The following is a 23,552-nucleotide window of genomic DNA, read 5'->3' on the forward strand; positions in this document are numbered from 1 at the left end:
GAGGGGCGGGCAGGGCAGAGCGCAGCCAGACGCAAGATGGCGGCGCTGGGGAGGGCGGGGGCGGCGCTGCTGCTGCGGCCTGCGCGCGGGGCGGCGGGGCCGGCGCTGGGTTACCACAAAAAGGTGAGGGGCTGGGGGCCGGGGAGGGCACCGAGAAACCGGGAGGGGTTTTGGAGGGGCTGGGGGCAGCTCCGGAGCTCGGGCGCTGTGTGGGGTTGTGGCGTCGTTGCTACGAGAAGGACGTTGAGGGCCTGGAGTGGGTCCGGGGCAGGGCTGGTGAAGGGCGGGGGGCACAAATCCTGTGAGGGGAGACTGGGGCTGGGATAGAGGCTGTGGGGAGAGCTTATTGCGCTTTATAACTGTCTGATAAGAACAAGTGGGGAGCTGGGGTTGGTCTTTCCTCACTGGTAAGCAGCGATAGGAGCAGAGGGAACGGCCCCGAGTTGTTCAGGCTGGGATTTAGGAGAGATTTCTCCTCAGAAATAGCACCCAGGCGTTGGGACGGGCTGCCCAGGGAGAGGCGGTGGCGTCACCGTCCCTGGGGGTGCTCAAGGAGAGGTTGGACGTGGTGCTTGGGGACGCGGCTCGCTGGGTGACGTTGGTGGGAGGGGGTGATTTTGAGTGTTTTTTCCAACCTTTATGATTTTACGGCACTGTCGGTGCCCCGCCAGGTGGTGGATCACTACGAGAACCCGCGCAACGTCGGCTCCCTCGACCGCAACGCCAAGAACGTGGGCACCGGGCTGGTGGGCGCCCCAGCCTGTGGGGACGTCATGAAGCTGCAGGTGAGGAACCTCAGGGCTGACACAGGGAGAGCGTGGGGACACTGTGAGGCCCACGCCTGCTGCTGTCTCCCTCCCCTCAGCCAGGGCTTTGACACAGCTTGCCCTTGTCAGCATGTTTGGATGTAAAAATGTCCCCTGGAGCCTGGGCAGGGCTTGTCCCTACTGCTCTGGGCTGTGCCTCGTGGAGCTGAGGTGTTCTTCCCCGTGTTCTTCCAGGTCGAAGTGGATGAGAACGGCAGGATCGTCGAAGCTCGCTTCAAGACTTTCGGCTGTGGGTCAGCGATCGCTTCCAGCTCCCTGGCAACAGAGTGGGTTAAAGGGAAGACGGTAAGGGCCTCGGCCGGGGTTGGAAGTGGCACTGTGTGCTTAAATATTGAAGTATTTGAGCATTCAAACTGCCTGTTGGGATCGGGGAGGGGACAGTCCCTGCAGTGACACTGTCACAGTGTGGTTTGTTACCACCACTGCTCTGTCTGAGGCATTCCTTAAACTTGTTGTATGTCAGGTACAGAAGAAAACAGAGAATTTTGAGAGGTTTTGCACATATTAGCGTGCTCTCAGCATCTCTTGCTGCCCCCGGCAGTTTGAGATGTTTTTCTGTGTCGATTCAGTTGGCTCTGCAGCTTTAAAGCTCGCAGCGAGCGCCTCTGTGGTGTGTGTGTGTGTGCGTGAGGTGGCTGCTGACCACACGCTGACTGCATTTCAGGTTGACGAAGCGTTAAAGATCAAGAACACGGATATTGCGAAAGAGCTGTGCCTTCCTCCGGTCAAACTGCACTGCTCCAGTAAGTACGGGGCTGAGCTGGGAAAGTTACACAGCTGGACTGCAGGGCGAGCCTTCTGGGGGCACTGCAGAGGCTGCTTTATTTATTTCTAAATAAAGTTTCTGCACGTGGAGCAGCAAAGATTGGCCTGCAAGAGAACCTTGCTTACGTGCAGACCTTGGTTGTGAATTTTCACATCAATTCCATCTTTTGGTGTCTGTATAGATGAGAAAATGAGAAACAAAAAGTTCAAATCCTGATGTTGTGAGGCACCGTGCTCCCTGCTGCCTGCTCCTGCTCTTAATGTCACCTTTTGTTGTAAATAACCTGTTCTTCTTAAAGTATTTATTTAAAAAATAACTTAAAAATGTGTTTTTTTTTTTTTTCCTAGTGCTGGCTGAGGATGCAATCAAGGCCGCCCTGGCCGATTACAAGCTGAAGCAGCACCCAAAGAAAGAGGAGCCGGAGCAGAAAGCCAACTGATGGCTGCGGGGGCTGCCGGGGGGGCTTCTCCTCCTTCCTGCTGGATTTGCGGTGCAATCACTCGAGCTTTCGTGGAACCCCACACGCAGCCCGGCGCTGCTCCTGCAGCCGAACTGGTCTGAAACCCTCCGAGGGAAAGGACTGAGAGCCAGCCCTGCCGTTTAGGGCTGCATTTTGGGGGAGGATGGGGCGTTTTGCCTCAAGTTTTGCAGAGTTGAGTGGGAAGCGTTGCCTTGCTCTTCTTGTACCCGCGAGAGCCGCGGCTCGGGGTGCGTGTCGCTGCGGCGCGCGGCTCCTGGGGGGGTTTGGTTGCTGCCTGCAGCTCTCGGAGCTTCTTTTCACCATCTGGGACCCCCCCACACGCCGCCCCCTGTGCCCAGCTCCTCCCCGGGAGGCACCGAAACGCCTCGAGGGCGATAACTGCGTGGGGAGCGCGGCCCCGGGAAGCCCCAACCCGGCCCTCGGGGGGCTTCTTCCTTGCTCGTTCACCCCCGGGGAGGGGATTGGGGTTAATTGGGGAGCTGTAATTAAAGTGTTCAACCCTCAGCTCTGCGGAATGATCTGTGGAGAGGGACAAAACGCGCCCTGAGGGGCTGGCGGCTGCGTTCTTGGGACCAGGTCGAGGGAGGAAGGGGAGAGCCTTGGGGGGTGCTGCAAGGGATGGTTTGGGGGGGATTTTTTGGGAATTCCCGTGCTCCCCCCGTGCCTTGTGATCGCTGGTTTTCCACAGGAGCCTGGCTGGAGGTTTCCAGCACCGAAGGAAAACGTTTTGGGAAGCTTTGCCTGCTCTGGGAGATTTTTATCACCCTCCCTGTCCCCACCTTAACGAGGGCTGCGTCTGTTTTGGGGCAGAACGGGCTCAGTGTGCGTGCAGGAGCCCCTCTGGCAGCGTGGGGGGGGATAAAACCCTGCTGGCTGCAAAGGGTTTTGGGGATATGGGGACAGGGGGATAACGGGGACACGACTTTCACATCGGGAAGCCCCTCGCCCTCCCGTTTGCCCCCACTTTATGGGGTGCAACGAGGGCTGGGACAGGGTCCTGCTGCCCCTGCCTGTCCCCAAGCCCGAGCTGCGCCGGCCTCAGGAACACACGGGAGAGGCAACGCGCGTGGAAACGTCTTTATTCAGAGCCGAGGGGGGCAGAAAATAAGGCAAAACTCCAGCTCCGCTCCGAGCTCTCCCTCCCCCGTGCTTTGCCAGGGGCTGCGACATTCAGGGCACGACCGCAGGGACGGGGGCGCCGTCCCCAAATCCTCCTGCTGCTGCCCGGGTGCTGCTGGTTTAGTTTTTCCTCCTTTTTTTTTTTGGTGGGGACTTCACCAAAATACCTCCGGGGGGCACGGCACCGCTCCCCTCACCCCCAGGCACTGCAGGCGGAGGGCGAAGCCGGCTGGGAGCGGGGGTGGGACGGCCCCAAACCCTGCGGAACGGCCCCAAATCCCTGTGGAATGGCCCCAAACCCCTGCAGAACCACCCCAAACCCTACAGAAGGTCCCGGCCACCAGCAAAACCTTCACCAGGTGCTTGGGGCCGGGTGCTTGGGGCCGTGCTTCATCTTCAGGGGTTCGGGGAGAGGAGGGAGCGGGCACGAACCCGGCTCCGAGTCTGGCGGCGGCCCCGTTAGATACCAGGGGGGGCTTCTTGGGGCGCCCCGGGGACCTCCTCCGTGCCCCCTGCAGCTTGGTTTTGGGGAGGGGGCTGGCTTTCTTCCTCCTCCTTCCCTTTTTCCTCCTCCTCCTCCTCTTCCTCGTGCTCCCCCCGGGCGCTGGCCCCGTTGGCCAGCGGGGTTTTGTTGGGGGATTTGAGGCTCTGGGCGGCGGCGAGGATGTCAGCCTGCAGCTGCCGGCTGCAGTCCAGGGGTTCCTCGGCGCCGGGGTCCGGAGCTTTTTCGGGCACCTCGTTGAAAGCCCGGCCGCCCCCTGCCTTGTCCCGCTGATCCACGTACTTCTTTTTGGGGAAAGACGAGGGGTAATAGGCGGAGGCTTTGTGCTTCTGCCGCACGACGAGGGCGGCGCAGACGATGAAGAGCAGGACGAAGGCCAGCGAGCCCACCACCACCACCAGCAGCGTGTACTCCTTGAAGAAATCCACCAGCCCGTCCAGGACGTTGCCCGGCGCCGAGCTGTTGGTGACGGCCGTCCCCGTCGTGGCCCCGATCGTGGGACCTGGCCCCGCTGTCACCGGCCGGGCGGGCGGCGTGGCTGAGACCTCGTCGCCGTCCCCGCTGCCGCCGGCGTCGGGCAGCAGCGCGGCGTGCCGGGGCGCTGCGGCGTGCGCCGAGACCACCACCAGCAGCAGCAGCAGCAGCAGGAGTTGCCACCCTGCCATCGCCCCGGGATTCGTGCTGCGGAAAGCAGGGGGAAAACGGTGAAAAATGAGCAAAAAAAAAAATCCCAAATTCTGCCCCAAGCAACGGCCTCGATGCGCACGCCCCGAACCGGGCGCTTGGCTCAGTCTCCAGCGCAGAGGGCTGAGCGTGTGCCCGGCTGTTCCTACATGGGGGGCTTCACCCGGGTGAAAATTCTTTAAGAATTCTTTAAGAAAAGGAAAAAAGGAAAAAAAAAAAATCAGCTTTGGTTTCGTCGCCCCGCCGCCGGCGAGGCCGAGCAGGGCTTTGTGTTTGTTTTGCAACGCCGCGCTGTAAAAATAGCTGGAAACTGGCTGGGATTGCTCAAGGCCCCGGGACGCTGCGAGCGTGGCGAGGTGACCGGGGCAAGAGCCAAGAGCTGGCTTCCAGCAACGGCCGCTTGGCCGAGTCGAAAATTCCTGAAAATTGAGGTTTTTCCAGTGGAAACTCTGACACAGACGGAGCTGCCGAGGGGGCCGGCCCCCGGCGCGAGCGGCATTTCCCAACGCTCGCCCCGGCTGCAAACCGTCCCCAGCCGGAGCTGCCACGGGGCCACCACAAGGGCCGGGACACGAAGCATCCCCACGGGGATCCCTGGACCTGTTTCTCCCTCTCCTTCCACCCCCAAATCCCAATCCCGTCCCCGTTTTCTCCCCCCCGCAGCCAGCAGGACTTGGCTGGCGGCCGCGCTCCCGCTGCAGAAATCTGGTTTGCGTTAGGGCAGAGCGAGCACGGGGCGTGAGGCGGCCCCCCCGGCCCCAGTTCTGCAGCCTGGCCGCCCCCATTTCAGCCCCTAGTTGGGATTTAGGGGACAAGTTTTGGGGTCAGGGGCTTCTTTCTTCATCCCTCTGCCGCCTTCGCCCCGTGGAGGGGCCCCTGGGGGGAAGGCGGCGGCATTGAGGCACCGTTAGCGAGCGGAGACAACGCGTAGCCGCTGCCCCGGCCCTGGTGGCAAAAAGCGAAGCCCAAATGGGCACCGGGGCCACCCCCAGTCCCCCCTGTCCCCATCCCCGCCGTGCGGCCCCATTCCTGGCTCAGCCTGGCCACGCAAAGTTCCTCCATGCAGGAAATCCCAGCCTCGACGTGGTGCGGGCGCAGCATCCTCCCCGGCGCGCACGCGGGCGCGTGGCTGCGGCCCCGTCCCGCTGAGCCCTCAGCCACCCCAAAAAGTCAGGGCTTGAGCAGAAAAAAGGGGGAGAAAAAAAGAGCCACGGGGTGCAGGGGAAGTGGGAGTTTTGGGGAGAGCGGGCCCCACGCCACGAGTGGGGCTCGGGGAGCTCACCTGGCCGGGAGGGTGCCGGCAGGACGGGTCTGTCCCACGCACCTCGCCTCTCGCCCCTTTCTGCTGCCTGCCCGGATGGAGCCCTCGTCCCTCTCCCTCCTCCTCCTCCTCCTCCTCTTTCTCTCTCCTCCTCCTCCTCCTCCTCCTCCTCCTCCTCCTCCCGCGCCGCAGCCCGGAGCTCACTGGCTGCGAGCGCCGCGGACCAGCTTGTTCTCATTAGGGCCGCTTTGGGGAGGGAGCAGGGGAGGCCGGCGAGGGGCAGGCGGCCCCCAGACCCACCACGGCCCCCTCCAAGGGGGGACAGCCCACGGCTGGGGGCTTCTCGGCTTTATGGGGCGCCCCTCTGCATCCCCGCGTCCCCGCACTCCTTTTTGGGGTGCAGGAGCAGAAAGAGGGGGCAAGGGGAGGGCTTCGCTGCGAGGGCTGGAGGTAAAAGGGTGGCTCCTGCAGAGCCGTGGGTAGCCCCACAGACCCAGCTCTGCTCCTGTCGCTGCAAACCCAAACCCTGCTATAGGGCGGGCTGATGGGGCACAGCCACCCCGTCCTGCAAGCCATCTGCCCCGGGAGAAAAAGGGATCTGAAACCCATGGGGGAGCTCTGCCCATTTGCCTCGTCCATCCATCTATTGATCCATTGATCCATCGATTGATAGATCATCCATCCATCCATCCATCCATCCATCCATCCATCCTAGAAGGGGGGACAGGGACAAGGATGGGGACACGGATGGGGGCAGGGATGAGGACGGGGATGGGGAGGGTTTGGGGCTTGCTCCCCCATCACTTTTAAGGGCTCACGATGCAGCCTGGGGGCAAACAGGGCTTGGGACCAACCCCCTTGGTTTTCGGAGCCCGTTTCCTAAACCCCACCGCCCGGAAAAGCTCCCGAGCAGGGATCTCTGCCTTGGGGTGCGGGCAGACATAGGGAAAATCACCCCTGCGGGTCCCCATATAGGGGCACGGGCTCTGGGATGGGGGCATCCCCCTGTCCCCCTGCCCTGGCCATGCTCCCCCCCCGCCGCCCGCGCTGTCTGGGCTGAAATTGCTCAAGACGCTGGCGGCCGCAGTGAGCTCATCCCCTTGCTATTCGGCTCCGCGCCTCCCCGGGGACCCTGCCAGAATCCCCCTAAAAAGCCAAGGCTTGGGGATAGAGGGCTGGGGGGGGGGGGGGGGGGGGTGAGGGCAGGCGTCCCCATCCCCGTCCCCATCCCCGTCCCTATCCCTGTCCCCGTTTCGTGTTTCACCCGGCGTCACCCAGCGCAGCCGGACCCCTCGCTCCCAAAAATACCGCGTCAGTCCGTCTGTCTGCAGCCGGCCAGCTGCTCGCAGCTGCCGGGACGGCTTTCACCCGGCCTTAAATTATCCTAAAAAGCTTAAAGGGGAGAGGGGGGGACGGAGCCGGGGCCCCTCCGAGCAGCTTGGAGGAGCGCCAGCGGCATCCAGCCCGGCTTCATCACCACAACGGGGGGGACGACGACAATTTTTGGGGGGTGTAAGGGCACCCAGGGAACACCAAAACGCCTTCCCCAGCTGTGGGAGCCTCTTTGGGGTCGGGTGGCAGGGCCACTGCCCGTGGTGTGACACCTCGTGGCTTGGGGACATGTGGCCCTCATGGGCTGGGTCCCCTCAGCTCCTTGTCTGGGTCCAGGTCTGGGTTTGGGTTTGGGTCTGGGTTTGGGTCCTTGTCCCTGTCCCTGTCCCTGTCCCTGTCCCTGTCCCTGTCCCTGTCCCCGTCCCTGTCCCTGTCCCAGCCCAGCAGCGGGTGCCAGTGCCCACAGCCATCCCGGAGCCGTTTTGGCCGCCGGGGAGGGACGCCTCAGCCCCTCGGCGCTGGGCAGGGCCGCGCCGCCAGGCCCCGCTTTGTAATTTAGGGCAGATGAAAAGGGGAAAGGGGGGGGGGGGGGACACCCGCAGGGCTGGGCTCTGCGGGGCGGGTGGCACAGCCACCTCCAGCCCAACCCGGCAATTTGGGAAATTTCGGGCCTGGCTCTGCCTCTAATTTGCTTTGCTGGGGCAGCAAAACGCCGGGATTTGGGGGGGAGGAGGCCTTGTCCTGTAGGGCTGCTCCTCAGCACGTGCAGCCTCGTGTGTGGCACTGCACAGCCCTATACCCCACAAAGCGCCCCGTACCCCACACAGGGCCCTGTCCCCACACACGTCCCCATGTCCCACATGGCCCCCTTTCCCCTCATGCCGCCCCCCTGGGGCAGCGGGACCGCCCGTGCCGGCCTCCTGCAGATTCCTGGCCCGTGAGCTGGGCCGTGGCAGCCCGTCAGGACAAATAGGGCGATCCCTGGCGGCTGGTCCCGATCCCAATCCCAATATTTCCCCACAGAAAAAGGATCCTGGCCCAAAATGAGGCAACCAGAGGGGGCAGCACCCCCACACTGCCCCCTCCTCTGCTGGGAGAGGGCTGGGGTGACAGCCCCCACGGTCCCCACGTGTGTCCTTGCCGTCCCGGGGACACACAAACCCCCATAAAAGCAGGGACGTGGCCTCCTGTGAGGGGTTTTTACACGGGGATGTTGGCTCTGTGGAGGTGTGGGGGCGACGGGGGCGATGCCCACCCTGTGGCGCCTCCCTGCTGTAAGGGACCCCACGGGTGACTGTCCCTGGTCCCCTAGCATGGCTCAAAGCCCTACACCGAGTCCTGCGGGGTGTCACCAATATGGGACACGAGCAGTGTCCCCCCCCCAGCACGCCGGGGTCCCTCTGAGAAGCCGCACGGGCTCGCCATAAACATTTACATTCACCGGGGGCCCGGGCCCGGGTGGAAAATATTTGAAGCGGGGCGTGAATGTAAACACGGGGCCGGGGACGCGGCCAGGGCCGCTCTCGAGGCACAGGGGACGGCACCACGGGGCCACCAGCATGTGCCGAAACGCTTCGGTGCCCAAGCGTGGGCTGCGAACCACAAGGGCGGTGTGAGGAGGGCGGTGGGGATGTGGGGACACGGGGACGGGGTGGGGACACGGGGACAGCATGTGGGGACTGGGATGGGGATGTGGGGACACAGAGGTGGCAGGGAGAGCTCTGGGATGTTCCTTCTCCCCGGGGTGGGAACTGGTGGCGTCCCCTCGCCCCTCTGTGTGGGACACCACAAACGTGCCCACCCCGGCCCCAGCAGTGTTTCTGCCATGTCCCCCCACCCTTTCCACTCCTGCCATGAGGCCGGGGACCCAAAGCCGCCATCCCCAGCTGCTCAGCACCCAGGGAAGGGAGTGTGTGTGTGTGTGGGGGGGGGTTTCATTTCTGCTGCCGCCAGAAGAAGAGGATGGAGAACCGAAATTTCAGGAGGGGGATGTGGGCAGGAGCCAAGAGACCACCACGTCCGGGCAGGAGAGGCGCTTTAATGGGGTGACTGAGTCCGTTCCAGCTGCTTCTGCTTTGCGGGGGCCGCCAAGCCCCCGGTTTAGGAGTGCTCGGGGAGGAAGCTGCTGAGCGTCAGGTTGTCGCCGTCGGCTTCGGAGCTGCCGTCGGCCAGCAGCTTGCGGTGCCGGTGGGGGCCCAGCCGGGGGCCGTTGGTGGTAGTGGCCTCGCCGTCGGGCAGCAGGGAGGAGATGCAAACCATTTCGGTGGGGCTGAGCTGGTGGCGAGCCGTGCGGGCCCGGCGGCAGAGCAGGGCGGCCAGCACCCCCGTGCACACCATGAAGGCGGCGGCCACCAGCGCCAGCAGCAGGATGGCCAGCAGGCACTTGTTCATCAGCGCGTTGTCGTCCCAGGGGACGGCGGGGGGCTCCTCCACCGCCTTCCCCCCGGGTTTCGAGTCCGAGGGAGCCGCGGTGGCCTCCCCCGGGTGATACAGCACCGGGGGGTCCCTGGCTTTTTTGTGGATGATGCTGGTGGGGGGCAGAGCTGAGCGTGGCTCCGTGGAGGCGGCATCCGTGCCTCCAGCCACGCTCCCTGTGGAGATGTCATCCATGCTGCCGGCCACGGTCCCCGTGGAGGAGCTGGCATCCGTGCCACCAGCCACGGTCCCCTCGGTGCCAGGCCCTCCGGATGCCATGAGCCAGCCGGGGATGGCGGTGCCGTTACTTCGGGGTGCTGCCTCCGTGCTGGGCGCGGAGCTCGGCAGCAAGTCGGGGTCGGGGGAGTCGGTCTCATCCTGGGGCTCCGCGGTGCTCAGCACCAGCTCCCGGTGCAGGCTGGCGTTGGTGCCCGCTGCCAGCGGCGGCTCCGTGCCCAGCGAGTCGGGCTCGGGGGAATCGGTCTCATCCAGGTCCACGGGCAACGTGGTGACCTTCAAGGGCAGGCTGCTGTTGGTGCTGAGCCCTGGAGGCAGCGTGGAGCCCAGCAGCGAGTCGGGCTTGGGGGAATCGGTCTCATCCAGGTCCATGGGCAGCGTGGTGAGCTGCTGGGGCAGGCTGCTGTTGGTGCTGAGCCCCGGAGGCAGCGTGGAGCCCAGCAGCAAGTCGGGCGCGAGGGATTCGGTCTCGTTGCTCTCGGGCATCGCGGTGGTGCCGGGTTGGGGCTGCCCATAATCGGCTCTTCGCCTGCGGGAGGGCAGCAGGGGCTCGGCTGGCGCTGGTTCTGCTGCCCCCCAGACCCACTGCAGGCCCCTCTGCTCCGGGGGTCGGGCCCCGCACGCCCGCAGGGTGCTCAGCACCAGCACCACCAGCACGGCCCAGCACAGCGCCATGGCACCTGGGGAAGGGGTGTGGGGGGGGAAGGTGAAACGGGGCCCCTCCACCTGCGGGAGGCTCTGCAAAAAAATAAAAAAAAAAAGCAAAATTGCAAAAGGAAGTCAAGAGCCTGGAAATGGGAAACGAGCCGCGATGGAGGGGGCTGCTGCGAGACGGGTGGTTGCAGGCTGACGTCCCGCGTGGAAATGAAAGCGCGGGGACGTCGCACACGCTTCGGCTCGACCCCACCCCGGGCTGCCCGTCCTCCCCTCCGCGGGCGGCAGCGGGCCACCGTGCGGCCAGAGGGTGCCCCAAAAGCTGAGCCATTCGCTCGGAGTAGAGCTGAAGCCACCCCAAAGCTCCCCACGGGCTGCCCCTCGCTCGCACACAGCCCCAGCGGTTGGAGGACAGGGAGGGCCCCGCACCCAGCCCCAAACACCGACCGATGCCACCCGGAACGGGGGCTCCCACACCCACCATCCTACCCCCTCGGGGACCAGCACGGAGCAGAGAGAGGCACCCCTGGGGGCCCGTGCGCACCCAACGCACCCCTTAGCATCCCCTCGGCACCCTCTCCATCCTTGGGGCCAAGCCCTAGGGGTGCCGGGGCCCGGATCTGGAGCACCCCCTCGCCGGGGCTCACCTCTTCCAGGGGACGCTGTGGGACCCCGAGCTGCAGCACCGGTGGCCGTCACCGCCGAGGGCCCGGCAGCCCCGGTACCGGGTGTAGCGGAGGGGGCGTCGCGGGCTGCGCCCCGCCTGCACCTCCCCGCCGGGGCGGGCAGGAAACACAGCTGCGGTTTCGGAGAGCCCTGGGGGGGGGAAGGACGTCACGCTGCCAGCGGGGGCCGCTGAGGGCTGGGGGCTTCGTGCACCCGTTGGGGTGCACCCCTAAGTCCTGTCCCCGCTGGGGTGATAGCGGGGGGTCCCTTGGGTGCCCCCGTCCTGCTCCCCTGGGTCTGCGTGCTGGGGCTGGTGGCTGTCCCGAAAGCAGAAGTGGAGGCAAAGGCGGCCCCGGGGCCCTTGGCACAGTGTGGGCATGGCCAAATGGGGGCAAGACACGGCCCCCACAAAGAGGCGACCCCATAGGAGGACCCCGATGCGGGGAGCAGCCTTCCCATGTGGCGAGGAAGCAGAGGAGGGATGCAGGGGCTTGGCTCGAGGAATTTGCAGAGCCCTTATGCTTGGGCGCATCTCCTGGCCCCCACGGAGCGGCTGTGGGGCACTGTGGCATCTGGGGCATGGGGCCGCGGGCGTTCCCTGGGCACCCAGGGGTGCAGCAGCTCGGAAGGAACCCGCCCTGACCGCAGGCACCGGCACAGCAGCAGCAGGCAGGAGCCGCAGCCGCAGGAAGGGTGCTGCAAGATCACATCCGCAGCGAGCGCTCTGCGGCTGCCACCCAGGGCCGTAAACAACCCCACTGCATCCCTCTGCCCCCCGGCACAGCCCCACGGATTTTTGGCTGCGTTCAGCCCCCTGGAGCCTGGAGGATGCTCCTGGTCCCCTGCACATCACCCGGGGAAAAATCCCCTTGGGCTGCGGATGGGCCTCGCTGGGAGAGGTCCAAGTGGTGCACGGGCAGCGAGGGAGCAGCTCCTCAAGAGCATCCCTGTCCTGTCCCTATCTCGGCTTCCTCGGGGACCCCCAGCAGCATCCCACACCTGGAGAAACCCGGGGTTTGCTCACTGGGAAGCCTCCAACCTCCTGCTGGAGGAGGCACCGCAGGGACCGGGCTGCTCGGCCACAGTCTGACGCGCTCGGCTTCCCATCGCCGCACTGAGTGCTGTCAGTTACGACACCGCCAGGCCAGAAAACCTAAATTGTGGGCGCTACCGAGGCTCACCCACCCCACACAGAGCCCGGAGCAATGCCGGCTGTCCTGGGCGGCCGGGGCACAGCTTGTCCCTGTCCCCATCCCTGTCCCCGTGCCCTGCTGCAGGGTTTGCAGTATCGACCCCCGCAGCCCCTCCATCTGCCCGTGCCGGGCTCCAGGAGGGGACCTGGGCGCACGTTCAGGCCGTGACGTTGTCCCCACTCCTACGCCTTCCCGAGCAGCTGCTGCCGCAGCTCCCGGCCCCGAGAAAGGGGCGAGCAGCAGCCGTGCCCCCCCCCCAACCCCCCCTGCCAGCCACCCCGGGCAGCGCCGAGAGGAGCCAAAGAAGAAGCAAGCAGAGGAAGTTTGTAATCAATGAGCTTTTATCTCTTGAAAATGGAAGCAAATATTCGGACAGGTACTTAGGGCCGCTCTATAAGAGCGCATCTTTCAGGACGTCGCTGGTTCTCTTCTGGGATATCACGGCTACAAAAAGCTTCAGGCACTGACTCGGGCTGAGCCTGGCTAGGCGTCATCAGTTCGTTTAGATTAAATACAGGCTACAAGCTCCAAACCACGGCGGCGTTGCCTCCGCCCTCCTCAAACCGTCCACCGCGCCAATCTCAGCTGGGCATCTCGCTCCAGCAGTTCAGGAACTTTGTTCCCTCCGATTAGAAAAACTCAAAACAAAACAAAACAAACAAAAAAAAAACAACCCGCAAGGTCCCCAAGCACACAACCCCGACGTCACACGTACAAAAATCGACACAGAGAGAGCACCGTTTGGGGGGGGGAGAGCAGTATCGTTTGGTTTTGTTTTCCCAAAATGATAAAAATTAAAAGTAATACAGATCATCTCAGCCATTGACTGCAATACGAAACCAGCACCAAACACTCGAGCAGCCCACGGCTGGGCTGGGAACCCAGCACCAGGGCTCGTTCCCCCCCCTACACCAGCATCCAGGCAGGGAAAACGTGCCCCGTCTGCGATGCTAACCACTTAAAACGAAGAAAATCCACTTTTATTAAGCTTTCCTGCTAGGAACCGTAACACCTCCTCTGTCCTTCGCACCCCCTCCTCGTGCCTCTCCAGCTACTTCGCCCAGCAGCACCCACGGCCCTCCAGGGCAGAGGATCCTCGACCTGTAAGCTGTGAACATGCAAACGCTGAAGGAAAAAGGGGAAAAAAAGGGGAATTTGTGGACTTGTAGCCAGCCAGAGGGAGGAAGGATGGTTTTAGGTGGGACGAAGGGACGCACCCTGTTCTGTGTGGCGGCCCCAAGCACGCACAGCGTGGTGGCAGGGAGCTGGGCCGAGGGGCAGAGCCCAGGGATGGGTATTTGGGGCTCAGCAGCTGCCAGCTAACTCCTGGACATCGCTCGGACCCCCCGAGGGTTTTATCCAGGTCTGGATTTAACCAGGGGTGCACGCAGCAAAAGGGTGAAGCCCGAGCTTGCCTGAGCAGCCCAGGTCCCATCGCAGCGTAGGGCCAGCAGGGAACGCTCCTGCCCCCAGCCTCAGCACCCCCCCGCCTTTGGCAGCGCAGACCCCGCACGAGCAGAGGTGGAGAGGAAGAGATCCCAAGATGAGCTCTGCGAGTCCTGCGCACCCCCAGGGGCTTTGGGGTGAGGATCTGGAAGGATCAGGGGAGAGCAGCACCTCTCCGAGCTGGGGGCAGGACCTCCCCCAGCCCCTTCCCCTCCCCGGCTGGGACTGCAGGGGGTGAGGGTCACCGAGCTCAGCTGGGAACAAACCCTTTCCTGTGAAATTTTAAGGCAAGGAGGTTAAAATATATATATATATATAACCGGGGACAGTTTGTTTCTGGAGACCCCTGGTGCCAGTCCCCCAGCTACCCCTTAATGCTGCTCGGGAAGCAGAGCCAAGATTTCCACCATCAGTACTAAAGTTGAAGGCCAAAGAATTGCAAGCTCACAGGATTTTTAAATCTTTTTAAAGCTTCTGAAAGCAAAGAAGCCCCAGAGGCTGAGGGCAGCTGTGGAGGAGCCCCAAGCACTCCTAGTGCCATGCGTGGCCGTGCCGGAGACGAGGCGAGACGGGAGCAGCCCCCTGCTCGCAGCCTCGCGCCTCGTGCACACCTTGAACTCTGCACTCCAGGGCTAAACACAACGCAGCTCCTGCAGGGAACAGCTCCTGCCTTGACACCACAACCAGCAACTGCAACCTGCCCGCTTGGACAGGGCTGGAGAAACCCAAAAGGAGAGGTTATTTTACGAGGGGGCTGGAGAAACCCAAAAGGAGAGGTTATTTTACAAGGGGGAGGCGATGCTCAGGTCAAAGTTGTGCAGGGAGGAAGAAGGAGCAGAGGCAGTCTGTGGCATGAATCACTTCATTCAGCACTATATATATATATATATATATATTTTTTTTTTTAAAACCGTTAGACAGCGGCCATCAGAACACATCGGGAAGGCAGGAAGGTCAGCTCGCACGGAACCTCTGAGGGAGCTCAGCAGCAGCCTCGGCCACACTGCAGGGGGAACCGATCTGATTGTTCAAAATTGGAGATTTATACAAAATAGCTTCGGTTTTGATCTCTAAACAGTATAAACGCCCACCACACGCACGCACGCGCACACACACACAGTGCCGTCCCTTTAAATTCAAAACACAAATACTGCAAAGTGGCAAATAAGAAAAATAAAAAGCAACTTTTTTTTTTTTTTGTTTCGTTTTTTTGGCAACTTTAAAAAATGGTTAAGAACAATGTGGCATTGGTCCCTAAATCTAGAAAAAAAGGTATTTGGGCACAACATCGAAAGTCATAATGGGTTTGTTTTCAAGAATTCGTAACATCTGGAGGAAAAAAAAAAAAAAAAAAAAAAAAAAGACCGTCAAAGTAGCACTTATTCTTTTTGAATTGTTTGACACAGTCACATAAATTCATTAAAACATCAGGAAAAAAAAAAAAAATATTTCACTAAAAAGCTTGGCTTTTAATCATCGGCTCTCGTTGACGTGAATTTTGGGAGAAGAGGAAAGCTCGTACTGGAATGCTGCACGCTGCTGCTTGCCGAACCGGGGAACTGGAATGTGTCTGGGCTGGCAGCGCCCGCCAGCGCCCGCTCGCCCCGCTCAGTCTGCGATCTTCGCCATCTGCTGCTCCAGCTTGGAAATGCGCTCGTCCTGGTTGGTGATCGTGTCCTTTATGGATTTCAGCTCCCGCAGTATCTCGTCCAATTTGGCTTCGTTTTGCTGCAGCGGAAGAGAAGAGGCGTGGTGGTTACAGGAGCTGGCGGGATGGGGTCTGTACAAGGGAGTGTTCAGAGCGAGGCAGCTCGCCGGGGGGACACCCCAAAGCCTGGGGCACATGGGGCAGAAAGGGGAGCGTGCTGAGGGTGCCTGGCACACACACCGGGATGAATCCTGCTCTTTAGAAGCGTTTCATCACTCGCCCGAGCTGCCCTCTCCCTGCCTCCACACATCACCACGCCACCCCTCAGCTATCCCCCCCAGCCGGGCGATTCTCTTCAACCTCCTCCCAGACCCGTGTAGCCTGAGGTTGGTTTGTCCCACGGGGTTTTGCACACACACAAGAAGGTGCCCAATTCAGGATCTTACGTTTCTCTTCAACAAATGGCTTTTGCTAACTCCCTGCAGGACGTGGCACACACAGCCCGCGGAGATGAGCAGCGAGCTGGCTGTTTATAGGAGGTGTTTCTCACCCAAACGACCCAGCCTCGTGCAAACCCATGCTCACATGGAGCCTCAGGCTGAACAAACCCAAGCAGGCGTGTGGCCGGGCCGAGCTGCCAAGCTTTCCTTTGCACCACAGCTCTCGGCCACCCTCTGCAGGTAGAGAAACCTGCAGCTGGCCCCAGGGTGCTCAAATCGTGCACCCTTGGGCTTTGTTACAGCTGTGCCCGAAGACACAGCACCCTGGCAATCATCAAGGCTCAGGCCACCGTCCCCAAAACCCCACAGATTTTACTCACAGGGTCTGAGGCATCAGCTGCTTTCTTTGGAGCATTTATGAGATCACTTTTCTTGTTTGCGGCAGGCTTGTTGTCCAGTATATTCTTCTTGACCACCTTGAGATCCCTGTTCTTGCCAGGAATGTACCCATGCTTCAAGGAAATGAGCAGGGGATCGGCGTTCTTCCCCTCGAACCACTCCTCTGCCTCCAGAGCTGCCTCCGGGCCGGCTGTGTCAGGGTACAGGTCGTCCTGGAAGAGGTCCGACTGCAAGGAGAAACGAACTGGTGAGGCGCCGCGGGGCTGGAAGGCGCGAAGCTGGCTTCAAACCACGCAAGCAGGAGGCTGCGCTCACCTTTCGCGGGACCGTCATGATGATGGGCTCACATTTCCTCTCGTGAAGCTTGAAGAACCTTGCCAAAAAAAAGGAGGAAAAAAAGAGAAAAAGAAAAAAAGAAACGTGACTCGGGAGCCAGGACAGGCACCACGCCATGCAAAGGAAGCCTCGGTTCTGCTGCTCATGCACAGCAGCGTACTGCGAGACGGAGGCAGCGGACAGCGAGCAATCCTAAGGAGTCACAGCTGGGCTGCGCTAGGACTTGCAGAGCCCTGGTTAAGGGCTGGAGAAAACTACCTGGGTGCGTGCCGAGCTCCCTCTTAGGTACTGGGTGACTTCAGAGAGTCGCACTTTGGCCAGAAGGGGCTGTCAGAAAGGCACAGCCCGCTGCTCGGACTGTCGAGACAAGCAGCACACAAGTAACGTTCAGGTCACATCCTAGGCAGCCCGCTGCTCGCGACGCGCGGCGGCTCCACGCTCAGGTCACCCCTTTCCAGCCTTCACCTGAGCGGTGCTGGAAACTCCACAGCCCTCAGCTCTGCTGGCAAATTCTGCAGCCAGCCGTGAGCTCTAGGCCCTTCCAGGAGCTGCAGAGGGTTTATCCTGCTGGCTCTCACTGCCCTTTACAACAGGCTCGGCCCAAATCCCGTCACATTTTCAGGCTGCATCACCTCACGCCCAGCAGAAGCGTCCCCCAGCAAACACCACGCAGGTACTGGTGGAGCAGGGGCCTCTCGAGCAGCATCCCCATGCCCAGCAGCTGTGGGTTTGCCAGCAGGGAGCACACAGCAGTTTTGTGGAGGGCTCCCAGCCCCTTTGGCACGCGAGGTGCCGGCTGCGGCAGCAGGCCTTACCTGGCAATCTCACACTTGTTCACGTCAAGGCCCCTCTTTGGCATGAACCCCATCCCTCTCTGCGGCTCCTTGCTGCTGAAGGTGTTGAGGTAGTGAACGTAGGGGGACTCGTCCGTGATCTCGAAGTAGCGAATGCTGCTGTCGCCCTGCAGGACACCAACAAGGACCCCTCTGGAGGCTGTGGGGACAGCACCCCGCGGGCCCACGCACCCATCCCCTCCCGGGCTGGGCAGGTATCGCTCTCACCCGATTCCCTCTCCTCCCAGGGATGCCACCACAGAGCAGCACGGTTTATATACAGCTTTCTTGTTCCCTAAGCTAAAGCTCCTGCTGCTTTCCAGGCTAATGTCTCACCTGCGGCTGCTGGCAGCACGCTGCTGTCTGCTCAAATATCCATACACTTTTTCTCTTGTGAAAAAGCTAAGCTTGCTGCCTCGGTTTCCCTAAAGTAAGGAGAAGATTCCTGCTTTTCAGCAAAGTCACTAAAAGCTTTTTTCTTTTTTTCTTTTTTTAAGTAGTTTGTTTTAAAACGTTTCGAAAAGGAAAAATAAACGTATTGGTGCTCTGTGCAATTTAGCTACATGACAGGTGATCTTGCACACAAAATAATCTTAAAAACGAGGAAGTTATCTGCACACCCAGTTAGAACCAGAGTCGGGCACAAAGGCTGTAAAACCAAGTCCTCTGTTTGGCTCCAGAGGATCCTCCTACACCACCATCTCTGCGACAGCGGAGGAGGCAGCGGAGGTACAGAACGAGTATTTACAGAACGAGTAGTTCTCATTACAAAGGCAGGGTTGTTGAGTTTTCTTTTTATGGATCCTTTTTTTTTTTTTTTTAATTCCTTGTTCATCTTGTCTTGTCTTTAGCTCCTGGCTGTACCATGTCCAAAGCCGTGGCACTCAGAAGTGCTTCAGAGCACTTAATGCCTACAAATTGCTTTTACAAAGGAGCACGTGTGATTCCAGTTTTCTTTTACTTAACCCCACAAAATTCGAGTGAGTATTGCTACACACTCCATCATCATCAAGAGCAAGGATAGCATCATCCGAAATGCACCTTCCTCCCACATTAATGCACAACCTTTCAGGTCAACGACAACAAAAGATGTTTTAATGACAGTATGTGACTTGCTGCACTAAGAGCAGCTTTACCCGAGTAAATCCATCTCACAGAAACATCCCATTACATACCAGACCTTCAGAGTCTCTGCATAGTGCTGCAAAGTGAGGATCACACTGATTTCAGAGCAGCCTGGATTTTTTCAGATTTGTCCACAACCCCAGTCATCACCGCAGCACTAAATTTCTAGTCCTGCCCCTTTCAGTGAGACACTTGGTGGGCACTTCCTCAGCATTGTTCGTTCAATCAGATGCCATTTTAACAAGCCTAATCATCCTAAAAGGTCCCCCTTACCTTGCCACACAAGTAGATAATGTTGGTGTCCGGGTCGTAGAAGGGCAGCAGGACCCCGTTGCTGGTGTCCATCTCGTGGAGGGCTATTGGCTCCTCCATGTTTTTCTGGAAATTAAAAAAAAATAAATCCGTTGTTAATGAAGAACAGAACAACTCGTGTTAACACGAGATCTGTATTATTAACAGCTCTTTGGAGCTGGTGGGACACTCAGCAGTGGCTTCCCCACCCTGAGGGCTCTGTACGTTAGATTAACAAACGCTGCAGATGTTTCACCAGCTCATTCACTCCCCAAAGATGTTTTCATCGCGCATTAAAACCAGGATAATTCACAAAGCGAAGAGAAAAGCATGACACGGCCATGCTAGTGAGTGCCTTGTGCCAGTGTGATGAGCTTGCTGCTGTCTTGCTCCGTACGTAAAACATTCAGAGAGGAAGGAGCGCCCTTCACACAGAATTTCCTTTACCGAGTGAACACAAAACCCAAATAACAGCCAGATGTTCTGGCACAGGAAGGCTGAGTAGGCTCAGACGTAGCCAGAAGAGGGAATACCCTCAAGTTTACAAACCAGGAGTGCAGCAGGTGATGGCAGGCTGCTGGTTAGCAGCTCGTGGGGGCTACAACAGGTAGCAGCAGGGCAGGGACCTACCGGATTCCACAGGGCGAGCTGCCGTTCGCTCATGCGGCTGAAGCCGGTCGTGAAGATGTTTCCATCGGCGAGGAAGATGGCTCGCATGGGCCGGGCTCCCTCGTGGGTCTTCTCTTTCTCCTGAAATAGATTTAGAAATGAGCCTCTAGCAAGGCGCTGAAAGCCCAAGGGGTGCAGCTCTTCTGGCTGCACGGAGTCCCTGGCACACGTGGATCCTCCACGGAGGATGCCGGCTACACGGAGCAACGTCCAACTACCTTTGCCTGATGCTCGAGGGAAGAAACCAAATAATAAGCTACAAAAGTAGTCGCAGCTGTTTTGTTTCAGCTTTACCTGATTCTTACAAGGCTGAAGGAAGGCTCCTTTGCAAGCTACAACACATACGCGGGCTGCTAAATCTCCGCTTTGCATCCACAACTTTGAAAGCGTAATTATGCAGAAGGATTAGATGCGGAATTACACTCCGGCAGGTTTTAAAACCGAGCCCTAAAATCCTAGTTCAAACACTAATTCCAATAAACCCAGACAAATCCTTCAGCCGCCGCTACCCTTCTTGTAATTTCTTCCTCGCTTTGAACATGACTAAATGGAGCACGCACTGGGCTCAAAGGCTCGCTCTTCATTCACCCTCTGCTGTAGGGGAATTACTCTGCACACTTACGGCAACGATTTCTTGTTTCCTGGGGTCAATAATTCGCACTTTCTTGTCTTTGGAAGCTGTACAGATTAGGCTGCCGTTGCGATTCCAGCTGACGTTGTAAATCACATCCACGTGCATGTCGTCCAGGTTTATGAGGGCCTCGCCTGTCCCCACGTTCCAGATGATGATTGCGTTATCGCAACCTGGAAGAGAGAACAGCAGGTACAAATCACAACCGTGGTGGAAAGGGAAAAAAAGCCAGAGAACAAGGACTAAAACCTGCTGCAGCTCCAGTGCCTCAGGCACAGTCTCTTAAACACGGTTATGTACGCAGAGCCCCAGGCAGATGCAGGCTCAGAGTTGGGACAAAGCAGCCAAAGAGCCCCACACGCAGGGCTGGCAGTGCAGGGGAGGGCTGAAAATATCACAGCAGCAGCTCGAGAAGGCTCTGGGGCAGTGTGAGAGGTCCCCAGGGGAGAAGAAGCTGAAGGTAAGGCAGGAGGAGCAGCGATGCAGCTGAAGGAGGGCTGTGAAAGCGTGGCCAGGCCACTGCTGCTGCCGTCCTCCTGCGTTTGGTGCAGGAGCTCTCGGGTCTCAGCTCAGCTGCAGGACTGCAGAGTGGGAAAGCCGAGGGCGAAGAGGCAATGTTCTTCCAGCTCTGCACATCCAGGACGGGCTGGCAGTCACTGCCTTCTCGGGTTTTGAAGAGATTTGCAGCAGAAAGAGTAAGAGTGGCTTTCGTGGCAAATTAGGGAAGCGACAGCATCAGGAGGGGAAACGGCAGAAAAAAGGTATAAAAAGAATGGCAGACATCAAAAGCCGAGGTCAGCAGATTCACAAGGACTGCAGGCATTAGGCAGGTGGTTCTGCTCAAGGAGCAAACAGTGAGAAGACAAAGAACAAAGCCTCAAAGAGGACGACAGCAAAATAAGAGAGGACTGGAGCCGTCAGTCCGCCAGGTGAGGGAACAAAGCCCAGCGCTGAGTTATCCAGCTCCCCTAATGCTCAAGGAGGGGTGAAAACACGCTGAGGCTGAGATAATTAATGATCACTGTGCCCTCCCAAACAGCCCGAGACATCCAGCATCGGTTTGTCGCCACCAAGAGGAGCCCTGGGGACCTCTGCTTGTGAGTGCAGCACTCTGGAAAAGCTACCTAAGAAGAACAAGCCTCTCCTTCTGTGTATCCTCACACCGAGCTTCATTAATTTCAGTGCCACAGGGTCTGCAATCAAAGCGTTTTCGGGGAAACCAGATCAAAAGCCAGCCAGTTCCTCAGGGGGCGTTTACACCCCCCAAAACCCCACAGAGCTCAGCTGAGAGTGCAGCCAGAACGATTTGCTTCTTTTATTAGGCTCCAGCCTAAAGGTCATGCTATGAAAGCCTCCGAGTGAGCTAATGGATAATGACTTTTCCATTTTATTTCCATCATGATTTGACTGTTTTTCAGTGGTCAAAAGAATCTGACTGCACAGACCGGACCGGCCAAGGAGACAATTTGGGAAATGCTGAAAGCTTGGGGATGGACCAGCAGGACACCTTGCAGGGACCAGCCAAAAGGAGAAACACGTGGGCCTTTTATAAATGAAATAAAAACATGAAAACAGGAAGGAGGGGAGCGCGTATGTGAATAGTTATCAGCTGATGGAGCTTGGGATGAAAACTGGGGCAGTTTTCATACAGTAATTCATGCCTTCAGTTTCCTGGTTCTCGTCCCTGTAAAAGCAGGGATAAAAGGCCAGGACGTGGAGAGGGCTTTGAGCCACGTGTCCCAGCCTTCTGAGGAACTGTCACAGGTTTGTGATTCACTGGCCCCAAGCTGCTGGGAGAGGGAAAGGAGCAGCCAGGCTCCAAATCCCTGCTCCAGGACACGGCACCAGTGAAACGAGGTGGAAGGGGCCGGGAGCTGACCCCGTACCTGCGCTGAGCAGCACGTTGCGCGCGGTCGGGTGCCAAGCCACGATGCCCACTCGCTTCGAGTGGCCTTCTAGAACCACCACCGGCTCTGTCAAGGACAGGGTGAGTCCGTTCTCGGGGATCTGCCACACCTGGAAAGGGGGAAAAAGGAAAGAGGGTTAGCCAGAGGGCATCCATCCCCGCTGCAGAGCGCGCTACTCATTCACTTCACGCCTCCCGTGCCAAGGCAGAGCAGAAGGCCGGGCTGTCCCTCCTGATATAAACAGGAAAATGGGAGCAAATCCCAGGAGAGAGCCGTCAGGAAGAGGAACGACCCCGAGGACCTCCAGCCCGTGCCTTCGCCTTGTCAGCTGCAGAGCCTGGCATTTACCAGCCCCAGGGGGCAGCTTCTGCAACCAGCAGAGCCCAGGGATGGGAGGGAGGAAAAATCCCCATGCCCCAGGGCAGGAGCTGCCCTCCCAGAACTATTCCTGCAATTCAGCATCGGACGAGAGCCTTTGAACTGAGCCTGACCTGCACAAGAGCGCATTAAACCTGCAAGAAACCCATCGCCCAGCAGTGAGAGCTGCCCACGGGTAGGTGGCAGCATCAGAGCACGTTTCCCTCGCCTCCTATTGTTTGGTTTTTTGGTTTTTTTTTTTTGTTTTTTTCCTGGAGGAGCAGAGCAGGGACCCCCAGCCCTGCCCGCAGCACCCAGGCAAGGGGTCAGGGCAGGGGCTGCGACCCAGGCGGGTTTTGGGGTGAGGCAGACACAAATGCCTGGATTTTCGCTCTCGTCCCAGGTTCTCTCTTCTCCCAGGGACGGCTGCTGCTGCTCAGATGAAAACCTCTGAGATGTGAGCATCCCCTGCGTGTCCCAGCTCACCTCCAACCAGCCCTGATGGGATTCCAGGCCCTGGTGCCATCCTCTGGGCGCTGTCCCTCTCCGCATCCTCAGGCCCCCCGCGGAGGATTCCTGCTCTAGGATTTCAAATCCCTTCTCCTTCTCCTGGCTGATGGGACTGTACTGGTGATGGGATGACACATGCCGTGGCTTTTTCCAGTGGTCAGGGTTTTAAATTGGGCTACAAAGCAGAGCTGGGCACTCCGAAGGGCAGCACAGCGCCCCGCTCGCTCCGGCCACCTCCTGCCGTCGGAGGATTGTGTTCAAACCCCTCGCACATCGCAGCAAGGCACCTCACCTGCCTGCTGCAGGGTGAAACCGGGTTACAAAGCTGTCAGTTCGTACAGAGGCAGCTTTGTTCACGCCAGCCAGGGAATAAAAACCTGACAGCAGCAGCAGCAGCTCGGCGCACGGCTGCTGACGGGAGCGCAGAACGCGCAAAGCAGCCTGCTAAAAGCAGCACCCGCACTTGGTGTAATTATTGCACGCAGGTCTCACAGGAACCGCCTCCGAACCCTTCACAGCTCCGAGCACTAAGGCAATGCTGCAAAAAATAGGTATTACCTAAACCGGGGAGACGGCTGGCACGGGAGGGGGGCCGGGAGACGGAGCCGAAGGGACCCGCGGGGGTGACAGCCTGGGAAAGGGCGCTGGGCGCAGCTGAGAGACAAAAACCACCAAAACCAGAGACAAAACCCACCCAAACAGCTTCTCCTCTAGACATAAAGGCCCTGGCGGTTAGGGCTGGTGCAGGCAAGCTGATGTTACACCAAGGATTAAGCAAGGAGCCAGATATTTGCTTACCCCGGGGTCCCGAGGAGCCCTTACA

The 23,552-nt window shown here is 59.5% G+C and overlaps 4 protein-coding genes across 5 annotated transcripts in view; 1 reads left to right on the forward strand and 3 right to left on the reverse strand.

Moving 5' to 3' along the window:
* The first annotated feature begins 5 nt into the window (after positions 1 to 5).
* On the forward strand, positions 6 to 2,578 carry ISCU (iron-sulfur cluster assembly enzyme). Its single transcript, XM_084297499.1, has 5 exons — positions 6 to 123; positions 672 to 785; positions 1,002 to 1,112; positions 1,492 to 1,570; positions 1,941 to 2,578. The coding sequence occupies exons 1-5, from the start codon at positions 37 to 39 to the stop codon at positions 2,030 to 2,032; spliced, it is 483 nt and encodes a 160-aa protein (XP_084153625.1). The 5' UTR covers positions 6 to 36; the 3' UTR covers positions 2,033 to 2,578.
* A 487-nt stretch (positions 2,579 to 3,065) lies between these two features.
* Positions 3,066 to 5,755, reverse strand: TMEM119 (transmembrane protein 119). The gene is made up of 2 exons (XM_084297565.1): positions 5,662 to 5,755; positions 3,066 to 4,376 (listed from the first exon to the last, which is right to left on the reverse strand). The coding sequence occupies exon 2, from the start codon at positions 4,358 to 4,360 to the stop codon at positions 3,653 to 3,655; it is 708 nt and encodes a 235-aa protein (XP_084153691.1). The 5' UTR covers positions 4,361 to 4,376; positions 5,662 to 5,755; the 3' UTR covers positions 3,066 to 3,652.
* A 3,289-nt stretch (positions 5,756 to 9,044) lies between these two features.
* On the reverse strand, positions 9,045 to 11,043 carry SELPLG (selectin P ligand). Its single transcript, XM_084297062.1, has 2 exons — positions 10,926 to 11,043; positions 9,045 to 10,362 (listed from the first exon to the last, which is right to left on the reverse strand). Exon 2 carries the CDS (start codon positions 10,297 to 10,299, stop codon positions 9,073 to 9,075), a length of 1,227 nt encoding a protein of 408 aa, XP_084153188.1. The 5' UTR covers positions 10,300 to 10,362; positions 10,926 to 11,043; the 3' UTR covers positions 9,045 to 9,072.
* A 1,514-nt stretch (positions 11,044 to 12,557) lies between these two features.
* Positions 12,558 to 23,552, reverse strand: part of CORO1C (coronin 1C) — a 36,311-nt gene continuing 25,316 nt past the window's right edge. For both annotated transcript variants that reach the window (XM_084297031.1, XM_084297032.1), the window contains exons 4-11: positions 21,842 to 21,971; positions 19,947 to 20,128; positions 19,286 to 19,405; positions 18,638 to 18,742; positions 17,222 to 17,367; positions 16,386 to 16,443; positions 16,052 to 16,297; positions 12,558 to 15,311 (exon numbers count right to left, since the gene is read on the reverse strand). In XM_084297031.1, coding sequence (XP_084153157.1) covers positions 15,192 to 15,311; positions 16,052 to 16,297; positions 16,386 to 16,443; positions 17,222 to 17,367; positions 18,638 to 18,742; positions 19,286 to 19,405; positions 19,947 to 20,128; positions 21,842 to 21,971 — 1,107 coding nt within the window. In that variant the 3' untranslated portion in view covers positions 12,558 to 15,191. The remainder of the gene's footprint in view (positions 15,312 to 16,051; positions 16,298 to 16,385; positions 16,444 to 17,221; positions 17,368 to 18,637; positions 18,743 to 19,285; positions 19,406 to 19,946; positions 20,129 to 21,841; positions 21,972 to 23,552) is intronic.

The sequence above is a fragment of the Netta rufina genome, assembly GCF_964035555.1.
Source record: "Netta rufina genome assembly, chromosome: 17".
Lineage (NCBI taxonomy): Eukaryota > Metazoa > Chordata > Aves > Anseriformes > Anatidae > Netta > Netta rufina.